The sequence below is a fragment of the Rousettus aegyptiacus genome, unplaced genomic scaffold (genome assembly GCF_014176215.1).
Source record: "Rousettus aegyptiacus isolate mRouAeg1 unplaced genomic scaffold, mRouAeg1.p scaffold_m13_p_17, whole genome shotgun sequence".
NCBI classification, from domain to species: Eukaryota; Metazoa; Chordata; class Mammalia; order Chiroptera; family Pteropodidae; genus Rousettus; species Rousettus aegyptiacus.
In genome coordinates, this window is record NW_023416292.1 from 12346922 (window position 1) to 12372115 (window position 25194).

At 39.7% G+C, this 25194-nt stretch overlaps 1 protein-coding gene across 1 annotated transcript in view; it reads left to right on the forward strand.

Moving 5' to 3' along the window:
* NIBAN1 (niban apoptosis regulator 1) overlaps positions 1 to 25194 on the forward strand; it is a 123710-nt gene that overhangs the window by 78725 nt on the left and 19791 nt on the right. The window contains exon 6 of the mRNA XM_016145612.2: positions 20251 to 20366. Coding sequence (XP_016001098.2) covers positions 20251 to 20366 — 116 coding nt within the window. The remainder of the gene's footprint in view (positions 1 to 20250; positions 20367 to 25194) is intronic.

Consider the following 25194-nt stretch of genomic DNA (forward strand, 5'->3'; position numbering starts at 1 on the left):
GTGCCAGGCGGCCTGACGATTGGCTGTTCACTTCCCGTCCCAACACGATGAGTGACGTTAACCGGACAGGGGGAGCATTTCAGGATAAACAGGCAAGTGACAAGAGAAGGTCTAGAGGTGATTTTCTAATGCTGTCTTTGGCATAGTCTGATGCTGACTTGGCGCAAGGAAAAGAGCAGGCAGATCGTACTGTGAGTCTCCCCACGCTTGTGGAGGAAGGGAGGGAAAAAAAATGTATTTTCTTTTACACAGAAAGACACTGGAGCACTTTGGTTCTTAACATACTGTAAGGCTGCACGGTGCTAGTCACCGAGGTGCTGGGGAAAAGGAGTCTTTCTGGAGGACGCTGAATCTACCCAGGACACGAATCAGATCAAGTGTGAGGAAATGCCACCCGCCCTCCATTCCTTCTGCCACTGAGCGCCTTTTGTGTATCAGGCACTCGGTAGGTGCTGGGAATCCAGTGGTGTACAGCACAGATATGATCTCTGCCTTCTGAGAGGTTGCAAACTGGCAACAATAAAGCAATTGAATTACAAATTGAGATATGTGTGTGTAAAAGATGCGCCAACAAATAACAGAAAGACCTGACTTAGATTGGTTCAAAGGAAGGGTTCTCCGAAGGAGCAACGTGGCAAATGAGCCCTGAAGAATGTGTGACCTAGAGCAAGAGTTGGCAGACAGCGGTCTAGAGGCCACATCTAACCGCCACCTGTTTTTGTGTTGAACACAGCCACACTAGTCATCTGACTGTCGTATGGCTGCTTTCGCTGCACTAGGGTAGATTTGAGTAGTTGCAGCAGAGACTATATGGCCTGCAAAACCTAAAATATTTACTATTTTGCATTTTGCAGAAAAAGCTTCCTGACCCCTGGTCTAGAAAATACTTGAAAATAAGAGTCATGGTATTTAGTCTGATACATGCCCTTCTGGGCATGACCGAAGTGTTTGGGGGCACAGATTATTTGGACGTAGATGATGTATGTCTCTTCGTGAAGCAGGCTTGAAGCAGACAAGAAACTTTCTCTGCAGCTTGATTTTGCATATTTCAAATGGCCTGTGAACTTGACATTTGGAATCAGATTATTTTGGATCGAAATCCTGGCTTCGCCACTTAGGAGCCGTGTTCCTCTCGCTTCTCCTCAGTTCCTCACTGGTAAGACAGAGGTATTCACAGTGCCTGCTCCATAGAGTTATTGTGAGCATTACGTGAACTAACTCCAAAGTATTTAGTACAATGGCATATGGTCAATGCGGAACACATATCATACATTATTATTTTTAAGATATAAAAATATTTCATAAAACCACAGGCCAGTTTTGTAATGTCATCCCATACACAGTGCTCATAGTGTTTCTTTGTTTTATTTTCTATCCCAATAGAGCAATTTTTTTCACAATGTCTGCAGAGAAATAAAAATGATTACTAAGTCACAGTTTTATAATCTTAGCATGAAGCTGATTTGATAATACTTTGAAATTTTTAACATATATACAAAATTATTATTATTTTTTTTTACTCTGGAAATTTGAGGGATTTGCCTGCTATGTTTTCCCCAATGCTGTAAGTACTTAGGAGGGTGTGTACTTCTTTTTAAACTCCCATCCCTACCTCCGGCTGCCTGCAGCTTTGCATATCTCTAAATACCCATCACTGCAACTCTTTCCTCTCACTGCTCCCTTGGTCTACAACCCTGACCTACATTAATTCTATAGCTTTTCTTCCAACCCCACCCAATACCACAGTTCTTGGGTTTATTTTCAGCTAATTATGAGAGGGCCTGTTTTCCAACCTCTTATTTTTGTCTCTGTCTGTTGTCTGCAGTCCTGCGCTGACCCGTCCATTCCTCCTACTTCACCCGAGCCCTGAAGTTCTGGCTCTGGTTTCCGTTTCCTGTAGCCCTGACGTGCAGGAGCACCGGGGTGCTGGATGAATATCGTCCTAAAAGCTATGAGGCAAATGGGTAACAATGGTGAAAACTGTCCCCTTTTCTGTTCCAAGTCTCAGTTCTCTACTGAGCAATGGAGTTCTCACCCTGCTGTTCATGAACCTGGCACCCAGCCCTTCCTTTAAAATAACTATTGAGTGGCTAGCAGCCACCCGACAGAAATTTAGCAAATGAATATAATTACATGCCATGGTGATGGCTTCATAGCATCGTGAAGATAATAATCAGCCTGATTGCCTGGTCAGGAATGGGTAAAACAGAAATCGAATGTGCTCTGCTTCTGCTTTCTGACCTTTTTTTGTTTGTTTCCACAAGCTACATGGTTACCGGGGAAATACAAATGTAGACTTGTGTTCTCTGAGCCCAGTGACATGGGAAGCAAAAGCATGAAATCATGACGTCAGAGTTGGAAAGAACCTTAGAGACCATGCGCTCAGTGCCACCCTTTGACAGATAAGGGCACAGGGAGGTTGAGCACCTTACCCAGGATCGCGTGCAGTAAGGGCGGCACCGATCCCTACAGGTGGGCCGAGGACAAATTTGCAGGCAACAGAGAGAGTTTTAATGAACCCGATGATTTTTGAGACAAATGTTCTTTTCCTCTCTTTCGTTTTATTTGAAAATTTTGTCATCTATCTATCCGTCATCCATTTATATATATATATAAATATAAATATATATATATATAAATATACATATTTATATATATATATATAAAATACACACGCAACTTTATATAAATGCATAAATTGGATCAGATCATAAATGCCACGCTTTTTTTCTTGTTCTTCCTCCCATTCTTTTTGTTTCTCCATAAACAATATTACAAATCTTCTGTCTTTCCATATTTTTCTACACACACACACACACACACACATTACACATTACAGTTTTGGTGTTTTGTGCGGTTTTTTCGGTCACTTTCTTTTTTTAAATACGACTATGTAATGCATACTTTTTTGCATTTTGTTTTTCTTACTTAATAGGGCCTCATGGACATCCATCTAAATCAAATGCCATAGTTATAAATATTTATTAGTGGCTTATATAACATTCTGAAGTTTGTATCCTACGTTATTTAACCATTCTCGTGTCGGTGGCCTTAACTTCGCCACTGTAATCCGTGACGAAATGGATAGCCTTGTGCATATATTCCCATGTTCTTATTTCTGTGAGGCAGTGTCCAGTAAGTGGGATTGCTAGGTTTAAAGGTTAGTGTATTTTTGATTTAGTGGATATTGCCAAATTAATTTTCAGATGGACTATAAAATTTTCCAGTTCTACAGTATATGAGAGCATTCCTCTGAGTCTGAGCATCTCGGCCAGGATTTAACGCCATTGGAATTTACTTTTATGTGAATCATCCATCAATACTCTGCTCATTTCTAATTTTTCTTCCTTCCTTCCTTCCTTCCTTCCTTCCTTCCTTCCTTCCTTCCTTCCTTCCTTCCTTTTGTTCTTATAAGAGCTCTATGAAAATTTACATATTAACTCCTTTCTGTATCTTCATTAAAAACATTTTTCTCAAATTCATCATTTGTCTGTTATCACTAATTATATTGGCATTAACCTTTAATTATGATATATTTTGCCATATATGGGTATTTTATTTTTATAATATCAAATATGGTCTTTTATGGATTTTGGATTTCCTGCCTTTGTTATGATTTCCCCTGCTCCTAGATCATTTTTGTAACTTCCTTGATTTTCCTTGAAGTTTTTATATTGCTTCGTTTATTTAACATTTAAGTCTTTAGTCTGCCTGCAAGTCATGTTTATATATATATGTGAGTGGTCTAAAATTTTCCCTTTTAATAGATAAACAATTGTGCCAACATATAACCTCCCCCATTGAATTAAGCTACTATCTTTGCTAAATAAAAATATACATAATATATAATATTATATATAATCTTGATGTTATCTAAGTATTCTCTTTTCCATTGATTTATCCCCGTGTTAATACAATTTTGATTCTAAGAAATTTTTGTTGTATGTTTTTATATCTGATAAGAGCAGTTTTACCTTACAATTCATTTATATTATACCTTTCTTGACTATTTTAAGGCATATATTCTTATTTGTGGATTTACATTCATTATAGCTAATTATCGCATAATGTCTGCTGGGATTCTAATCACATTCCCGTTAATTTATCAATTACTTTAGAAAATAGAATTAACATATTACATGTTCTAAACAATGAAGGACTTTAAAAATCAATCTTACAGTCCAGACTCGCACGTATGGGGTTAGTCTCAATGTTGTAATGTGTGCTTTCACTGCCAGTACTAAATTCGAGGCTGCAGTTAGGACACTGGGTGAAGAAGAAGGAAAGTCACCAATAGCCATAGAGGTCCCACTGAGCGCCGGCCTCTGTCCTCAGTCCTTTGCTCATGGAGTCTCGTTTACACAACATCATATTGGTCACAATTAGGAAGCTCCTCAGCCTCTTTGACCCCGGAGCCCACAGCCTTGTACTCTGTTGGAAGCCTTTAGAACCACATTTTTATACCTGCACCTAATATAAATTAAAAACTCTTTCTGCAGGTTGGCTTGAAGGTTTCATAGCTCGGGCATTTAAAAACAGGAAATGCTGCTGGACATGGACAGGTCTTGTGTGCTGTGTGTGGTTTGCCTCTGCTTTGGGTCATTCTGTCCCCTTTGCCTTGAACACCTACCTCCTACTGCAATTCATCCTACTTTTGTTGACTTAGCTCGCTGTCCCAGGAAAATGTCCTCAACCCAAACCAGAGAGACCCCTCCTCTTCTGAACTCCCATGGGCCTTTGCTTTCTTGAATAGCATTTATTAGACTCTTTTTTTGTACTATGGATGATTATGCATTTTTTCTACCAAACTTTTACCCAATTCAGCATCTGCCTTATGGTTGTTTTGGGGTGCTGGGGATACAATGGTGAATAGTTGCTGGGTTTATCCTTGTTTCCTATAGTGAACTTCATGCCCACGGACCAAATCTTGTCCCTTGTATTCAGAGCATTCATCTCAGTGGCTCATACTTAGAATATATTCAACCAGTGTTTGGCGAGTGAGTGAGTGAGTGAGTGAGTGAATGAATATATATGATAGAGATTAGGCCATGGGAGCAATAATTCTGGTTGAAATATGGTTTTCGCAGTTCTGCATCGATCAGTTGTCACTTTTTCTCTAGGTAAAAAATTTTTACCCTAGTTTGGACTATTTATTGCTTTTTCCCTTAAATTTCCGTGGTAAGATTTTTCCAAGTTTACCAGAATTAAGTTTTCATCAAACAAACAAACAAACAAATATTTTTAGAGGCCTACTATATTTTAGGCATCATCAAAATGGAGATCAAAAATAAACCCAAGACAGTAGGATTGCCATTTTTTAAAAAAAAGGAAGTTGGGTCAGTTTCCTCCAGATGGCATGTCGGAACAATACTTTTAAAATAATTTTTTTAATTTTTTTAGTTACCGTTGACATGCAATATTATATTAATTTCAGGCGTACAACACAATGATTAGACATTTATGTAACTTGCAAAGTGATCACCCTGATAAATCCAGTACCCATCTGACATCGTACATATCATTACAATACTACTAACAACATTCCCCATGCTATGGTCTACATCCGCATGGCTACTTTGTTACTACCAATTTGTACCTCTTAATCCCCACCCCACTTCATTAATCCCTCCAACCTATTTCCATTCTGGCAACCATCAAAACGCTCTCTGTATCTATGAACTTCTTTCTGTTTTATTTGTTAGTTTATCTTGTTCTCTAGATTCCACATATAAGTGAAATAATAGAACATTTGTCTTTCTCTGTCTGACTCCACTCAACACAGTATTCTCTAGGTCCATCCATGTTATTGCAGATGGCAAGCTTTCATTCTTTTTATGGCTGAGTAATAGTCTATTAACATGTACTAACTTTTCTTCATCCATTCATCCACTGATGGACACCAGGCTGCCTCCATATCTTGGCTATTGTAAATAATGCAGCAATGAACACATGAATGCACATGTGCCTTCCAAGTAGTGTTTTGGGTTTCTTTGGATAAGTACCCAAAAGTAGGATTACTGGATTCTTCTTTGTCTCTTGTTATAGCCTTTGTTTTAAAGTTTATTTGGTCTGGTATAAGTATCGCTACCCAACATTTTTTTTTTTAATTTTCATTTTCATGAAATATCTTTTTTCATCCTTTTACTTTCAATCTGTGTGTGTCGTTCAATATGAAGTGAGTCTCTTGTAGGCACAATAATTTTAATCTAAAATCATGAGCTCTAACTCAGGTAAAGTGTCAGTCAGGAACCTAAAATAGATTTAATATTTGATATCTACATTTAAATTGAGAAGCAATGAGGATAATTCTGAACATCATAGACTTGTGGACTCGGTATTTATAATTAGCAAAATATGGGAATAAGTCAGAAATAATCAGTATTCCCAATTCTTCATAATAAAGAACAACAGACTTTTAAATAAATGAGTACTACCAGTACAACCCAGTTTTTCTATCTTATAATAAACATTTATTTTTAATTTAGACATTTAATTTTGTCTTGGCTAATATACTTATCAATAAAATAGAAACGTGTCTAGATAAATACTTATACAGTAATTTAAGTAGAAACTGTGTGGACTTGCACTGATCAGATCTACATTCACTTATTCAACATATATTTATGAGTGACTGTGTGCTATGTAGTATTTTAGGCACCCAAGATACAGCAATGAGCAAAATATGTGTTCTTGTGGCACATATTCTAGTTAGGGACCAATGGTGAAGATAGAAAATAAATCATAAATATAATAAATAAGCAAATTATATAATAAGATAGATAATAAGAGCTAAGGAAAGATAGTGGAGTAGATTAAGGGGATTTGGGAATGCTGGCGTTGGAGGGTAGAGGGCACACCACAAAATAGAATAAAGTTATTTTAAACACGCACAGAATTAAACAGGACTATGCCCAGCCTAAAACTTAAGAAATGCGGAATTGTAGAGTGCTATCCGAGAAGATCCAAAAATGAAAGTATAGGGTTGAAAAATAAAAACTGTCAGGAATATTTAGAGATACCTGTTTTATTCAGCTTGAAATAAAAGATCTGGGAAGACAAAAGAGTGACTTTGCAATGGTCTTTCTAATTCCATTGAAGGTGCCGCTTGCAAAAACGTTCTTTAATTATAACACGAGAAATGTAGGTTACCCATGAGAGAGAACTGCCTAATAATGAGAACTCTTGTGTTCTAAAATGTGACATATGGAAAGATTAAGGGAATGTCTTCTGACTGACTTAAACTTGATTAATTTAAAATTGCAAACCCACATGGAATGCACTACTTAATAAATATTTACATTTGCAGCTATTAATAAAAATCATAGGTCTGGAATAATTTATATGCTGTTTCAGTTATTTAATAAATAACTGCTGCCCTATTAGCAGAGAAATGAACTAGACATTAAAAGCCCATTTGATTCCTATGGTTCCATCATGTTTTTCTTAATGGTAAAAATACCATTGAGAACTGTGAACACTCAAAAGACATTTGCTTATAACTAACACATCATCATAGGAGATGCACACATAGATCCTCCTTCCCTCTCTTTCCTGCCCCCCCACCCCCACCCCTCATACATTCAGAAGCTTTGACACTTCCAACACAGGAAATGAGGTTTTGTTTTCATTTCCTCTTTCTCTGTTTTACCATAAGGGAATTAATTCATTGGGCCAATTCTTCCAAATAGTTTCATAGAATGTATTAATTACATCACATAAGCCAAATCTATAGCAACTACTGAGATTGTCTACAATAGGAACAGGAGGCGGCTAAATCCATCAAGCATTTTAGTTGTTTCTTTTTGGCCGAGGATAATAGAGGGGGGAACAATTTGTTGCAGTAAATATAGCAGATTGTTGTAAGACTGTATCCTGTTTGGAAATGATCTCATCTAACATGTCTGTTAGTGGTTAGCGGGGTTCTACCACACTGAAAACGACAATTCTGATATGGCATTGTTGTTAGAGAGCCCTCAAAGTTGAAGCCTCAAGGGTTCCTCACTGCCAGTCAGGCGGGGTTTATGAGTGAGATCTAATTGTCAAAGCTCTTACACTCTAACCTTAATCCATATGGGGACTTGTTACAAGTCATCTTATTATTTTTGTGCATTATATCGATCCTGGGGTTGTTCTATTAGATGAATGGTGCTGTGTGCATAATGATGGATTAGAGAGAATGTCAGATTCCTTCCTTCTTTATTATTGTACAGTAGAAACACATCTGATCAGACCCACTTTGGAGTGATGATGCTTGAATATGGTTCAGGTGTCCAATGGCCTCTGCCTCTGTCCCCACTCACATAAACTGTATAACTCTAAAACCATGAATGTTATGAGCCGTGCTGTCTAATACGGTGGCCACTAGCTACATGTGGCCGCTGATCACTTGAAATGTAGCTAGTCCAAAGTGAAATGCGCCGTAAGTGAAAAATGCACAGCAGATTTCAAAAACTTATACTAAAAAGAGAATTAATAATTTTATAGTACTTACCTATTTTGAATATATTGGTTTAAAAAATATATTATTAAAATTAAACTTAACTGTGTCTTTTCACTTTTATGACGTGACTACTATGTAATTTTAAATTGCATACATGGCTTTTATTATATTTCTACTGGGTAGCACTGGTCTAGAGTCTCTTTGCCCTGGAAGAGGCCTTTAAAACCAGGATTGATTAGTTCCTACAGCCCACGGGAAAGAATCCGTCTCTGTGCGTGGATATGTGCCTGTGGGGGGGTGGGAGTGGGGACGGGGTTCAGTAGGAAAAGGAAGGAACAGAAGAAGGGAAGAAAAATGAGCAGTTTTCATCAGCATCAGTCTGAGATGCCATCCGCCCTCACTTAAACTAAGGAGGAATAGCTGAGCCCAAGGCAGCTCCCCACAAGGCAGCTTGGCTCCTTGCTTTAAAATAGGGTGAATAACTAGAACATCGGACCCGTTCGAATTCCCATGTAAATACATGCAAAGCTTCTGCAACTTCAGTACAGAAGCGAACATACAATTTTAAGAATCATCATCGTCATTAGTTAACGCAAAGAATCAAGAACTAACCTCTATCCCAATTGATGGTTCTGATCTGGACAAAGGGTATAACGTGTTCTGTTCTGCATTTCATAAAAGAGAAATGTCTGGCTGAGATAGAATCTTTTAATGGCTTTACAGTTTAGACTCAAACAAACGCCCGAATTAATATGGTGGTTTTTCTGGAGAACTGGAAGATTTTATAAATCACAGGGCTTTTGTTAAATGTTAAATTAAGAGACAGCAGACAGATTCTACTTGTTCAAGGGGAGAAAGAGGGTTATTGTAGAGACCAAGTCCATGTGATCGTCTAAGTTAATGATTGAGTGTTTTATAAAAAACGAATCAGTCTTTCTTCTACTGTCATCATAGACCATAAAATGGCAAACTCGAATGTTTTCACAATTTTATTAGCTTAATTAATATAGCCCATGTGGTGAGCCCAGTGGACATAAACACAGAGTGAACTGTTATTCGGGTTAATGGAAAGAAAAAGGGAGGCCGAAGGGACCCAGGTCAGTCCATCGGGAGTACAGTGAAAGCCACATATGTAATTCGGTGATTGCTAGCAGTCACATTGCAGTCCAGAGAAAGATGCATATTTGAGTCCATATTTGAGAAGGTTTAGTGAAAAGAAAAGGGTAAGGTGGTCCCGCAGCTAGAGCTTTACGTCCCCAAGTTGTAACACTGTCATGGAACGCACGCTCCAAGTGTTGGTCAACCAACTGTGCCTGCAGCTTAGCACAGAATGACGACGCTATTTCATAGCTGAGAAAGGAGACCTGACAGTCAGCCACTCGTTTCCAATGAGATAATTGAGGCCCAGAGAAACACGGGAACTCCGCACAAGTCCCATAGCCAACATGGCAGAAGTAGAAATAGCACCTTGTTTTAATTCCCACTGGACAGCTGTCCTCGGTATTGCGTGCTGCCTTCGTATTCATGAATCACTCATTCCCTTGTTCACTGGTCTCTTTGAAAGAACATTCGGAGCCAGGCACTTGGAGGACAGTGATGAACAAGACGGTCCTTGTCCTCAAGGACGTTATAGTGTAGGGCACAAAGTCCATCCAGTTGTGTCACAGATGTAGCTCCAACTTCTGATGCACATCACACTTGTGTCATTCCTGACCTTGCCCCATTCCCTGGTAAGCAGAGGATAGTAATGACACTTCAAAGGACATTTGTGACAAACTCAAATATGCTCCAAGATGTGTTTTCCCTTCATTCATGCAAAGGAAACACAAGAAGGAGGCGGCGGAGACTTATTCTGAGCAAACCATGCTAAATAGTATCTTTAAAGAGGAAAAAAAAAATGACTTCTTCAGTCGAGATCACACTGGAGACTGCTCAGTGGACTTGGTGAGGAGCCAGGCTTAAATTCCACCCGTCCTGAGGGAGAGAAAGGCTGTTCCACTCACGTCCATTAATTTACTTTACAAACACTTCGGTATGGACCCTGGAACGGGCCGTGGTTTGGCAGCTGCGGGTGCTCACAGGAGCTTTCTGGGGCGAATTGCCATAGAACTGTTTTGATTCTGGAGAGCAGGCAACTATTGTTCATGGTCATAAGAGGATTGGTTAAAAAAAAGTCATTAGATCAGCACGGATTTTCCTTAAGATAATAGCATAACATTTCACAAAGTTTGAGCCACAAATATGAAATCTCCCCATAACTCTCTTTTCATTTCTCATGCATCCCTTCAATCATTGCTCACGTGGGCGAGTATTTTACATCCCTTAAACGGGATGTATGTGTAGTTTTATAATCTGGTTTTGGCAATTAAAATGATCTCTAAGTTACTTTTCTATGATGCATCTAAGTCATTATAATTGTTATTTTAGTGACTACATAGAATTCCATTCAGTAATCCTATCATGGTTTGCTTAAACTTGCTATTAGCCAAGTTATTCAACAAGACGCTCCTTGCTCTTTACTGAAAACAATTGTGAACGCCTAGCGTTTTCATGATAAAATTGCTTCTTTACTCTGTTGAAAGCCAGTTTTCAGTGGATCCCATAGGAGACAATATACACTGAGACACGGTCATGAACCATTCACCATCCCTACGGCAAGATGCTTTGCAGGTGTCTTTTGGCTTAGAGCAATTATGCAGGATTGGTGTCCATTGTGGGCTCAGCTAACCCTGAACTCTGTTGGAAGCACTGCCCCTTTTGTAATAGGTCAGGAATGTAGATGCTGGTTTTATTTGTACGGGACTGTTGAAGTTGTCAGTTTTTAAAAAAATGATCAGGTCCTAAGAACCTGAGGACTAAGTCGTATACTGCCCTCCAAACCTAAGGAGGAGGCCATGAAATTAGCCAATGGCACCTGCCCAATCAGGGTGGGATGATGGGTTCTCAGGTATCGACAGCTGCCATCCCTACTTCTTAAGAAAGGAGTGGAGCGCAGGTCCATTTAATTTTTTAGGTGTTTGGGAAAAAGTTATATGACATTGGGCAATGGTTTAAACTTCTTTAATTTTCAGATTTTTGTTTTTGTTTTCATTTACCATTTTCTACCTGGGAATGGTTACTTCTGGCTTACTTGTCTCATGAGATCACTGTGGGAATCCAATGAGATGTAAACTGTAAAATCTTCTGACAAGTGCAAGGTGAATGCTATTATTAATCATGGGGAATGATGAGTGGAAAATCCCCCGATGGCATCATCAGACAGCGCTACACTCCGGCTGTGTTGGGCTGGGATCCGGCGAAGTGATGCCAGGTAACATCACTGATTTGTTCTGAAATGTAAAGCTGCCCAAGTCATTTCCCTCTGCCTTTCCTTGTACAAGACGTGTTCCCATGTACGTAGGTACAACCGGCAAGGTGTTCTGAGCTCACAAGATGAAGTCACCCATAGATCCGTCAGGAAGAATTTCCTTCATATCTCGTGTGCTGCCGTGATGAATTACAACCATCCTCAGGCTTGCTTTAAGCTGTGTCCAGGTGGCGTGGTAACTTTTTGCCTGCCAGCAGTCAGCCACACGACTCCTTGCGACGTCAGTGAGAGACGCTGCCACAGCTGCCTGTAAAATTACATCGCGGACTCCGTTGTTGTTTTTTTTTTTTTTTGAAATTTGCATTTTGAAGAGGAAATTAGGTAGTTTCCATTTATTTTGCTTAGGTTTGGGGGTATGATTTTTTTTCCTCCTTCTGAGGTCATTTCAGTACCATCTCCACAAATAGTAATTAGGGGATTGGGAGAGCCTTCTGCCCTCGCGGTCTTAGAATAAAAATCTCACCCATATCAAGCCATGTATATTTGTCCTAGACAGATAGGAGATAATTGACTGTGATGTTGTCCTCTTGGTGTGACTCTTCCCGGTGATGAGGGAATGCCCTCAGGTAGAAGGAAGGCATGTTTATTGAACCCAGCATCAGCGCACAGAGTGTCTTCGAAGCAAACGTTCTCCCTCATCAGGAATCTGATAAACCATCCTTACTTTTTTGGAAGAGATGAGAACATGGGTCATTTTTATTTTTTTAAGGCTTTGGAAAAAACTTTAAGTAAAGGAACATCTAGAGAAAAGTGTCTGCCAAAGAGACAATATAAGGCACACATCCACTGAGCACCATAAAAGGAAAAACAAGATTCGACCAGGATTACATCTGAGGAATTATGTTGCGACAACAATGATTGCTTCTGAAATGAGGGGGTTCCCCTCCAGGGGTGTGGGCAGAGTTCTGGTGGTTTGGAATGATGATCTTATGAACATGCCCAAAGTATTGCCTCTTTATCCACCTACCTTTTGATAAAGCTTCGTCATAGTACTATTTTTCTATACCATTTCGAGTAATTACAAGGGTCCATTTGTGTTAAGTGAGTGAGCAGTTGACAGAGGAGACGTTTCTTAACCTGATAATGAGGGAACAAGGTCGTCAAGACTCTAACTATTCGAGAGCCATGGTTTTCTGTTGTATCTCTTCTGTGTATAATTTTTTTCTCAAGGCGTGGCCTGTAAACCACCTGCAACAGAATCACCTGAAGAACTTGTTTAAATGCAGATTCCTGGGTCTATTCTCAGATCCACTGCATCAGAATCTCTGGGGCAAAGTAAAGAATCGCATTTTTAACTAGCACTGCATCCCGATTAAAAAGTTCTCGAGGAAAACTTCTGACATCCTGTTAGAGTCTATTTCACTCTAAGATAAATGTTAGAAATTTGTTCCCTATGTTGAGTCAAAATCTGCCACACTACTTTTTTTCCACCGTTATTTATCATGACAACTAACATATTTTTTTCTGTTTCTTCCCTTTATTTTAAAAAAGTTTTCATTAAAAAATTCTTTCAATCACAGTTGACATTCAATATTATATTAGTTTTGGGTGTACAACACAGTGATTAGACATTTATGCAATTTATGGAGTGATGCCCCAATAAATCTAGTACCCACTTGACACCATACATAGTTATTACAATATCATTGACTGTATTCTCTGTGCTCTACTTTACATCCATGGGACTATTTCGTAACTGCCAATTTGTACTTCTTAATACCTTTTTCACGCACTCCTGACTCTAAGATCTGATTCTACATGGAACAAATCCAGTCCTCTTTCCTCTAGGTTTTTTCTTTCCAAGGCTGTGAGATTCCTCATTCACTTGGTTTCTTCAGATGCACTCCACCTACTTTTTTTTTTTTTAATTTTTGTAAAATGTTCTGGTTAGTATGAGTTAGAAGTCTGAAATGATAAGCTTAGAGCAGCATATTTCGGAATCCATCTTTGACTGTTCTTGTCCTTGTTATATTCTACGTTCCGGTGGCTTAGCCTCACCTGCTTTTGTACAACCGTATCATAGCACTGACTTGCCCTGAGCTCACAGTTAAGTGAAACCCTGGCCTCTGTCTGTCATCTATCTAGCTAGCTAACTAGCTAGCTCTCTATCTGCCTACTTATCTAACTACCAGTCTATCCATTACTTTTCCAAGTAACTGAAACCATTTCAAGGACAGTGTCTTAGAGATTTTCCTTTGGGAAATCAGTAACCTCAGCCCTTTAACCAGCACCTATCATTTAGGTTATTTTACTATTTGATTATGTTTATTTATATTTTCAACCAATCTAAATTTTTTCCAGTGTGTCAATCAAAATAGTGAAAGACTTTAATCATTGCCTTGCTAAAATCTAGATACAAGCTGTCTCCAACGGCGTTCTATTCTAACCAATCTGCTATGTCTATCTAAAGGAAATGAGGTTAGTGTGTCTTTACTTGTTCTAATGATCACCACTTCCTTTTCTCTACTCACATTCTCAATGTTTATTACAAGTCAAGAATTCATGAGGTGCACTGCTCTTAGCTGGATGAGGCATGCAGCATTCCTCTATGTGGTTAAATTTTCTATCAAAAGAACATGTTCACTAGAAACTTCTTCCATTTATTTGAGAAGTCTTTTCTATTCTTTGTGTGAGTTCTTGTTTCTTTGTATTTTCACCTAGAGTGACACCATTATAACTCATCCTAGGGTCCCTATATCTCCATGAGGTATATGTATGTATGTGTGTGTGTGTGTGTTATAAAAATATATATATTTTTGGCCTGTTTCTTTTCTCTTCCAGGTAGGTCTGTATCCAGTAACACAGATATTATTTGGTCAGTAGATGAATACTTCAGTCTAGTAGTTTACAAAACAACTCAAGGACTCCCAAGTAATCCTGAGGCTAGTTCTCATAAAAGTTATTATCATTTATAAATGGCAATAAAAATTTGCTTAGGCTGGTCATAAATAAATTTGATTTTTTATAAAAATTAGAACCTCATTAGAATGGACACCATTCATTTTTAATTCCAGCGAGAGCGTTTTGTTTTGTTTTCTTTCATTTTAAATAATGTCATGTCACATCCAATCTGGACTTCAATCGGCTCACTCATTAAATGAGTGGTTTAAACTAGATGATCCCTTTGGTACGCTCAAACTCTAGAATTATATGATTCCAAACTTTGAGAAGGAAAGGAAATTTAAAATAATGTAAAAATTAAACCACAATACGTATACACACACATGCATTCATGTAAAGCTGATGAAATCCGAATAGGATGGTTAGATGGCAACAGTATCAATTTCCTGGTTGTGTTATTATACTATAGTTTTGCAAGATATTCCTATTAGGGGAAGCTGGGTGAAAGCTGGGTTTCTCTGTATGGTTTCTTACAAAAACATGTGAATCTACAGCTATCTCAAAATAAAAAGTCAAAAAAATTAAACCACAGAGTGTTATAACAGGACCTTGGAAGTAAGTAGGCCACATACTAGTTTAAACAAGTTGTTTAACCTTCTGAAACTCAGTTTCTTTGCCAGCCTTACAGTGGGAATGTTCGTTCCTACCTAATGGGAGTGTTGGAGGGATTATATGAGACAGTGTGTTTAAACATCTCATATGGTTCATACTCTGTGATAATATTCAATAAGTGTTGGTTACTTTCCCCTGTGCTTCTTCTAGAGAAGAGATTGGGGCAGACGGCCTCGCTGCAGCTCTCCTAGAAGAAATGATATATGACCTGAAGCTAAAGGCAGTTTAGACGTATACGTTAGTGAGATGAACCCCATAGCAGTATAGTGAGTAATGCTGTTACATAACTTTCGCAAATCACCGGACAGATCAGCTAACATGGCTTGGCGCAGTTGACCGATGAAATAACAGGGCAATTTCCAAACCCAGCCCGAGTCAGGGAGTCCGGACCCCGCAGCCAGAGTCAAAATCCAGAATGACTGCATAGGCCTTGGAGCTTAGGCATTTCATTTGACTCAGACATGCTGTAAATCTGTGTAAGTGGAAAAAAACAAGAGCGATTTCTCTCTGGCTGGTCCCCTGAATAACTGTCCCCGAAGGGGCCTAGTGCGGCTTCCCTTCCCTTGCAAAATCCATAATCGTGTCTCCTGAATATGAGTTTTCCATGCAGCTGCACAGATGAGACTAAGGAGAATAGACATGTCCTGGTGCTGAGGATGTGATTATTGATTCAACAGCCAAGATGTGTCTCCAACATGTCTCCTAAAATGTTCAGAGTTCCCCAGGGTTCAGTCCTTGCCCCTGATCTGATGAATGTTTTTATCAGTGAGCTGGCTAGAAACACAGCAGGCAAGCCCATGAAATTTTTGAATGATACCAAGGTATAAGGGAGTTTGGGGACAGGAATATAATTTTTAAATGATTTGGGCAGGCTCTGGGGCACTGAGGTGGTCACAGTAAGTTGTAATTTAATACAAGTAATACTAAAACCTGTACTTCAAAATCAAAAGCAAATTACAGGTTGGGAAAGGTTTAGATTGATAAGCATTTTTTTATGAAAAAAAGGTAGAGGCATTTTATTGCACTATAGAAAGGTATGAGTCCACAGTATGATGTAATTGTATTAAAAGAGAGATTAGGGACCTGAAAAAAGGAAACTAATCTTTCTACTTTATGTCATTTGTACTAGTTCAACAATACTCGATGTGTTGTATTCAGTCTAGGGGCCAAATTTAAGAAAGATATTGATAAATTGGAATTGGTCACTAAAGAAAAAAAGGAAAAAGAAGGGCCAAGTTTCAAAGATCCAAAGAAACATGTTTTTAAAAAAAAAAAATGGTTGAAGGAAAATAAGTACATTCAGCTATCGTTTACAGTTACCAGATGGAAGAAGAATAAATTTGTCTATTTTGCTCTGAAAGACAGAAATGGGATTAATGAGAGAGAGAGAGAGTTCACGGAAACGGATTTTGGCTCAATAGAAGGAAAAATTTTAAAATAATTAGAACAGTTCAGTGACGAAAGGACTATTGGATTAAATTGTGAGCTTCCTGTCACTGGAGACATTCAAGCGAAGGCCAAGATGAGTGTCTGCCTAGGATTCTGAAGGTTCCCAGCATTGAGAGAGCTTGGGGTTAGGGATCCTTTAAGATCACTTCTAACTCCCATCATCTATGATTTAAGTAAGCATGAACGCCAAGGCCACTTATGACATGCCAGAGCCACTTTTTCAACTCTTGGCTCTGATTCTGACCAGCTGTGTGACCTTCGGCTAAGAAATTAACCATTTCTTCTTCCAGTTTCCTCATCCGTCAAATGAGGGAGCTGGATTTAATGATGTCTAAGTTCTCCCTAATACATCTTTCTCCTTAAGCATCCTCATAATTACAGCCTGTTGGAAAAGTAGAGTTTGAACTGATATCTGCCACCGTTCCAAATAGACTTGCAGGGAGAAGGTTTTTAAACACCAAAAACTATTGTTAATCTGGAGGCCATTGAATTAAACTCTCAATTGCTTGTTGGCAGGAGAATGGGTAATTGTGATCCTAGAATTGGTTTCCATGAGATCTGTGGCAGGAAGTTGATCAAATAACTGATAATCTGTTTTCTCAAACACCTGTACATTCTGGCTGAGTTCAGCAATGCCTTTCTTTGCAAACAACTTAGAAGAAACAAGGATCATATTACCATTGCAATAACAGTCCTATCTTTTGCAAAGCAAACCTTCGTCCTTTATTTCCTTTCTTATCTGGCAGTTGCTTTTGGGCTTTGTTTGTAATCCTAAAAACCAGTTTTCATAAAGCAACTTAACCATATGGCAGATATGATCCTTAAAGTTTTATATAGATTAATTTAATCAGTTAACAAGACGAAAAACAATCTAATGATGAATCAGTAGGTTAGATCCTTTTTCCCCTATGGAAAAAAAGTAATTAACATTCATTAAGGTCTGTCTTAACAGTAGAGAGTCCAGAATTCAGGTCCACTCCCTCATCCCTTTAGGCTTCACTGCTTATACTCAGTTACTGTGATTTCCTCTGTGGTCCGTTGATTACTAATACTTTTCTTCTCTCCCTGTATTAAGTTGCCTCATCCTCCACCGCTACTATGTTCTAGACTCTTCTGTTGCTTCTTTCGACTTCTCTCTGACTCACACATTGTCTCAAATCCCATTTCTTGAGTTGTTTTGTTTCCCAAATATCTTCAAAAAATGCAATCATCGGTGGGAGTATTGTTTGCTTTGATACAGATATAGAAAGTATGGACAGGATTTTAAATACCTCTCCCAGTTACTGAGGTCAGCGAGAGAAGAAATAAGTAAATTTATGCTTCTTGTAAGGACATGAAGAATTTAAAACTGCATTCCCAGGCTCATGGGTCTGGCAATACTCACTCCATCTAAGTACCACATTTTCTTCCATCCCTTTGTTTCTTTAGGTTGGAAATGAAAACAGCTGTTAAAAATAAGAGCACATGAGTCATTCTTCAATCTCAATGTAGTAATTACAGTTTCCATCTCACTTGGTAAAGTCCCTCCCAGTGAGCCAAGTCCCATGTCACAGCCCCCGGTTGTCAATTTTATACCAAGATCTTAATTTTTGCTTTCCAGATCTCTAAGAGTAAACACTAAATCAATTGCCAAGCCAGAAAAAATAACGAGGAAGAAAATATTTCAGTTTAAAAACTTGATTCTTGGGACATGCCTTTTTTCTGATTTAGACTTTGACCAAATCTCTATGTTGATATTAGTAACAGTGGTCAGTTACTGTTCCACATTTTTGAAAATGGAGCTTCTGGCCTTCTTTGTTCCCTCACTGTGAAGTATTTTGCTTGAATTCTTGTAGAGGCTACGCCTTGAATTTTGTTTTCTCTTTTTTAAGTTCCTGAGGCTTACGGCCTAATAAGCCAATCTTGAAAGAGTTACGTACCTCTTATTAATTGATTGTCACTTTTCAAAGCAGACTGATCGATCCTCTTTTGGTTCTGCTTCATCCCCCATATCAACTGAGCAGTCCCCTTATCTAAAGCTCTGAAGATCCCCCAGTGATCAGCTGACCAATCTAAGATCACCCTGTAAATGCAGATCATATGCTATTGGCAAGCGAGCGGGAGGCAGGAGACGAACTAGGTAGGCTCTTCCCATTACTTCACTTTGCCCATTTCATTTACCCTTCCTGTAATTTGATTTTTTTTTTATTGTTAGATGATATTATTTCTATAATTAGTTTCCCTGCTAAGATAGCCCGAATTCTGTTCTCATCGTATCCTCCAGAAGCTACTTTTATGTGTTGAAAATTATCTTGGTCAGTTTGGGCTGCTATAACAAAAATACCATAGTCTTGGAAGTCCAAGCTCAAAGAACTGGTGGATCCAGTGTCTGGAGAGATAAAGAGAGAGAGAGAGAGAGAGAGAAAGAGAGAGAGAGAGAGAGAGAGTGAGCGCACGCACATTTGTGTTTCTTCTTGTTAGGGCACTAATCCCATCATGAGGGCTCTACCTCTGTGACCTGATTACCTCCCAAAGGCTCCATCTCCAAATATCATCACATTGAGGATTAAGGTTGTAATATACGAATCTAGGGGAACACAAATGCTAGATCTGTAGCATAAATGAAGACATTTGCATGCACAGCATGATTTGTGGGATTCTGGAAAGACCAGTCGGCCCCTGTTTCCTTAACCGCACTTAAAATCATACCTTCCGATACTCATTTCTTTGTGGTAGAATATTACCTCTCAGATATAACACTTTTTAAAATTCAGTATGCTCGGGAGGGCAAACCCGTAAAACTCGCACGTGAGGTGGCGTCATACGGCAGTTAGAGTAGGCTCTGGAGTGACTGCTTGAGTTTACGCCCTTACTACCTGTGGGTCCTTAGGACATTAATTCGTTTTGCTGTACTTTCGGTCTCTTCATCTATAAAATGGGGATAATAATACTCATTTCAGAGGTTTTTCTGAGGTTTCGATGAAATATGTAACGAGCTTAGGAGAACAATATCCTGATATAGAAGTGTTAACAATTATGTTGATGTCCTTTTGACAGAAAGTTGGTATCAGGTTGCAAAGAAATTGGAATTTTGTTCAGGAAACTGGAAAGGGATGGATACTGTAGCTACACAAGGCATCATTAGGAAATGGTCTGCCTTAGCAGGGGATGTTACAGTTGGCAGCATCAGGCCACCAGGCACCGAGGTGCCTGAGAGAGGGAGGCAATTGCAAGGGAGAGCGGCATGGATCCGTTTCTAGTCCTAACCAGCATGCCCAGTAACTGATAAAATTAATCAGCTAGCATGGCGGCACGTAGTGTGATGTATACTTGCAGGTGAACTTTGAACTCAGTACTTGCTTAACTTTTCTGTGTCTCGTGATTCTGTTTCTCATAATATTCAGGTAATGATAAGTGTCTGGACCATTACACGTGAAGAACTATGAATAAATGTAAAATTAAGTATTTTTCTTTGCTAAATGCACTTGCTTCTGTCTTTCAGATTACATGAAGCAGACAACGTTTGAAGTCCAAGCCTTTTTAGAAGCTGTTCAATTCTTCCGACAGGAGAAGGGTCACTATGGCTCTTGGGAGATGATCACTGGGGACGAAGTCCAGGTAACTCAGGGCTCAGAATTTTGATTCTCTTCTCTATCTGGGTGGTGGGAGGTCAGGGTCGTAATAAACAATCAAACAAACAAACAAACAAAATGCCAGACTGGAAGATGTGAGTCCAAAGACCATTTCTCTCATGGTCTAGAATCCTTGAGTCAGCAAGCCCACTGCTGGGCACCCACGCCAAAGGCTACCAGACCAGGCACTAAATAAGGTGGCCAAAGCACAATGGGAAGAGCTGCTTCTACTTTTTTTTCTATAAAACAGATTATTCTTTCAGATGATCTTATGCTTTCGGAGTAGAAGCAAATGTAAACAGTGTGGTTTAGTGCAAAGTGGGTGGTGGAGCGTCAGGTGAACAGACAGGTCAAATCTTGCCAAGTTACTTAACCCCTTTTAGACTCAGGTTACTCCTCTGAAAGAAATAGGAATGGTGATGTTTGCCTTGCAGGGTTGTGAGAATTAAATGAAATGCTTTGGGGAAAGTATTTGGCACATGGTTGTCTTTATCTTTTGAGTGATTTATAAATGAAGCAATTAAAGGAGACACATTTTAAAAGCATTAGATAGCTTTCTATATGTTTCATTTACCTTTTCTAGTTTTCCATCCTGTGTGGTCCAGAATAATTTTCCATGACCTTAATGAAATGCCAGTCATGGGCTAAGTACCTTGGGGGTCTTTGTCTTGGGGACATTGTTACAAACCTCCAAAGAAACTGTGTTTCATGATGTGAGCCCATCCTCCATGAGGACAGCAGTCACACAACTGAAAGAGGAGGCTGGCCATGGACATTATTTAATTAGAAGTACAAGGGGTCCAAGAATGGTATTCTTTAATTTCCCCTCATCTCCCAGAATTCCTCTTTTGGGAGCCAGTGAAATTTGTTATTAGGGAACAGTATTTAGGAAGATACCAGATAGTGCCTTGCCCTTGGATGGTCGTTAAACATCTAAAGCTGAAAACATTTTCACGTGAGGATGGGCTGTTCTTTATTGTTTTATCATATGACTTAGAATCTTCCTCTTCTTTTTTTTTTGTTGGGGGGGGGTAGATTTTAAACTCATTTATTTCCCACCCTGAGACTTATTCAAGTACTTTAACCAATTCTTGGTTTCCATTTAAAAATCTGAGATTAAGGGCTACCATACATATGCCAAAAAGAAAAGCAAAAGTATAAGCAGGAGACTAAAGTCTTTGACGCTGATTTGCCGGTCATATAAACAAACACACTTAATAGACAAACCAGTATTAGAATGCCTCTGTGTGATGCATTTTAATGTTTAAATCCTGTCTGTTCGTTTAACAACCTCACGAGGTGGGTAGAGCAGTTATTGTTATTTCCATTTTGTAAATGAAAAAAAAAAAAACTGAGGAAGGCACATAGCAAGTTAAGTGGCTTGCCCAGTTTTACTTAACAACTATTTATTGAGCCACCAAACGCCCAGCACTGTGCTGGGTGCTAGTGATCCCGGGATGGACAAGGAAGAATGGGCCCTGCCAAAACGAACCGATTTGTCCCCCCGTTAGCATGGGGACAGATGGCGAAGGAAACAATAGCTTCTGACTCCCAGTCCCATGAAAGAGGAGCACTGACCTTGGGAACACAGCAAGTTACACAGTTATTTAACTCCTCGATTTTAGCTGTGCCACTTGCTTCATTTTTTTCTTCCATTCGAAATCTCGCGTCATCTCACACGCCTTCACAATGCCATTGAAAGCAGGGACTCGATAAGTCCTTCCAGGCGGTGGGGTACTGAGTTTACCGCGTTTGCTTTTGTTTACTTTCTGCTTTTCGCTTTGGGCTGATATGTGTGAAGTGCTCTAAGGTGAAATAAAACTAAATGACTCATCCCCTGCCAAGGTGGTGAGGCAAGACCTACCTAGAAACATCCAGAGAGCAAGGCGGCTTTAGAAGTGTGTGTGGGTACATACGAGAGTCTCTACATATATGGACATCATAGAGCATCTGCTCGAAGCAGTCATAGGAAGGTGCTAACTTGGCAGTATAAAAATACCATAAATGCGAAAACAAAGCAAAAACCAGAGAAGAGATCAGTAAAATCTGGAATCATCTACTGACCCAGTAAGAAGTTTTACTCCCAGAGAGCTGACTATTCTTGGTGTATAAAATGTGAGCGTAGGAACTGTGTTCGGGATCACGTGTCCAGCACCCTCCAGGTTGAGAGAAAGAACATTCGGAGAATTTGGCTGAAGTCGCAAAGCCAGTCTGTGACAGAAATGTATTTTGAACTGTGTCAGGCTATCCTTAGAGAAGCTGGTGAAAGTAAATGGCTTCCAAAGCTTTCCTATGTGAGGCCTGGTGAGAGTAAGCTTCACTGTAAGCTCTTATACACAGAGCTGAAGCGGAATCTGTCCTAAAACTCAGAAAAAAAAAAAAGGTCAGGGGTCCAAAGTGGCTAGTAAGTAGTTAAAGAAAATGGCATGGTGTCACAGAGCTTGAGAATATGCCATCTTTTGATTAAAGCACTGGATTTTGTTGGCATTGTTCCTTCATGTCTGCTAAAGACTTAATCATAACATTGTCCTAACCCCCTCTACCCTAGGGGCTTGTAGTCAGATTTTCATCATTGTTACATTACTCTCTTTGTAGTCATGACTCACACAGCAAGTATGGCAGGCCCTCAGTGGCAATGGTTATTTTAGGCAAGTGTCCAGGCAAAGCAACTGTCTTAGCCTAACTTGCCTGACAGACCATTAGCACAGTATTAATACAGAATATTAATACAAACAAAAATACAGTTGCTCCCCCCACTCCCCCCGCCCCGCCCCTTTTCTGCGGTTTCACTTTCCACAGTTTCAGTTACCTGTGGTCAACCACGGTCCAGAAATATTAAGTGGAAAATTCCAGAAATAAACAATTCATAAGTTTGAAATCGTGTGCGGTTCTCAGTAGTGCAGTGAAATCTCTCACAGTCTCCATCCCACCCAGGATGTGACTCACCCGTTTGCCCAGTGTGTCCACGCTGGGTACGCGGCCCACCTGTCGGTCGCTTAGTACCGTCTCAGTTATCAGAGAGATTTATCAGTCATCAGAGAGAACCAGGGACGACATTCACATAACTTCTTTTTTTATTATAGCATAGTGTTATAATTTTTCTATCCTATACTTAGTTATTATTAATTTTTTACTGTGCCTAATTTATAAATTAAACTTTATCGTAAGTATATATGTTTGGAAAAACTCAGTACATATAGGGTTTGGTACTATCTGTGGTTTCAGGCATCCACGGGGGTCTTGGAGTGTGTCCTTCCACAGATAAGGGAGGGTGACTCTATTATTATACCAGTAACTGTATTTTCTACTTGTCAATATAAATGTATTAAATGAAGTCCTGGGGGGAAAACCTTTTGCAAAATGTAAGGTATCTACGGTTATTTGGTATGTTTATTATTTACCTTTAAATTAACCAGATAAACTGAGAGCACAGCATTCCCACAGAATAGAGTGGCTTCGAGACAAGGAAACGACCCACATTTTGAGTCCTTGTCCATACGTCTGGAGTCAGAGGAGGAGAATGGCGGCGTAGGGGTGGACGACGCAGTGGGCTTCAGCACCCAGAGGCTCTGCCCCTCCCTGCGGCTTTCCCCTGAGCCTCCTGCCCTTACAACCCACTCACATTTCCCTCCTTGTTTCCCAGACATGTTTCCTTTTCAATTCCCTAAGTTTTAAAATAGAACCACGTTTCTTAGAACATCATATGGGAAAGACTAAAAGAAAACGATAAGGCCACCGATATGGAACATTCTCTTCTCTGGCCTTTGTAACTTCTCATCTTTTCAACTCCCTTTCATGCTTATGCTCAGATGCAAACCAATCTCTGCAAACAGGTGGATTTGAGCAATTACTATCAGGGCAATTATCCTCAATCTAACACTTTTCAACTGAGATAAGATTCCCCATTGATTTTAAGTTCTGGCTTCAGTGTCCTGACTAGCTAGCTCACCCTGCCGATGCCACAGCTCGGTCACTCTTGGGCAGAGATGTTCCAAACAAGAACTACGCCACGGAGCAGAGTCTACGGATGACTAATGACCTACTTGAATCTAATTGTGAGACCTGCCGATTTCCATGGAGTGTGTGCATGCCTTAAGTTCTCAGAAGTGCTGGTTCACCTCTAGGCTGCCCCAAGAGAATGGTTAAGAAAGGCAAAAAACATCCCCACCAATGAACTACCAAGACCAGTGGGAGTCCTACCCCCATCGTACTCACTGTCATACCGCTAAGTTCCATGTGGCAGATGACAGGCCCCCTCCTCACCACATTGACTGAGCAGCCTTCCCTCTCAGTAGCCCACAGGCACAGGGTGGCTACAGGGCTTGAATGTCTCTGTTCAGGTCAGCTAAAGCCTTCCGCCCTGCCGTAACCCCTGTGACAGCAACATCTACTGAGCCAGGAGTATTTCTATTAGCACGAGGCCGAGTGATGATCTCAGAGAGACTCTTTCTTAATTCTCAACACTCGAATTTCTATGAAGAGGCTGTTTATTTGGGACAAATATTTTAAATCCGTAGAGCAGATGCTGAGTGACTCTCTGCTTTTCCGCCCGCCTTCGTTCCCCAAATGGCTCTGGTTCTTTTGTTATCCTGGTGTGTAGCCTAATATTGAAAGCCAACTGTGAGCCCTGAGACTCATGATAAAAATGAACCTGACAATAAGGCTGCTCCGATTGGGTGGGGGGCGGGGGATCAGTAAGAAAGTGCCGGCCAGTGTTACGCGGAGTGCTCCGTGGGAACCTGTTGAACACTGCTCAGGTTCGGAAGAAACATTTCCACTGAACCAAGCAAAATTTTAGGAGAATTTGGGAACAA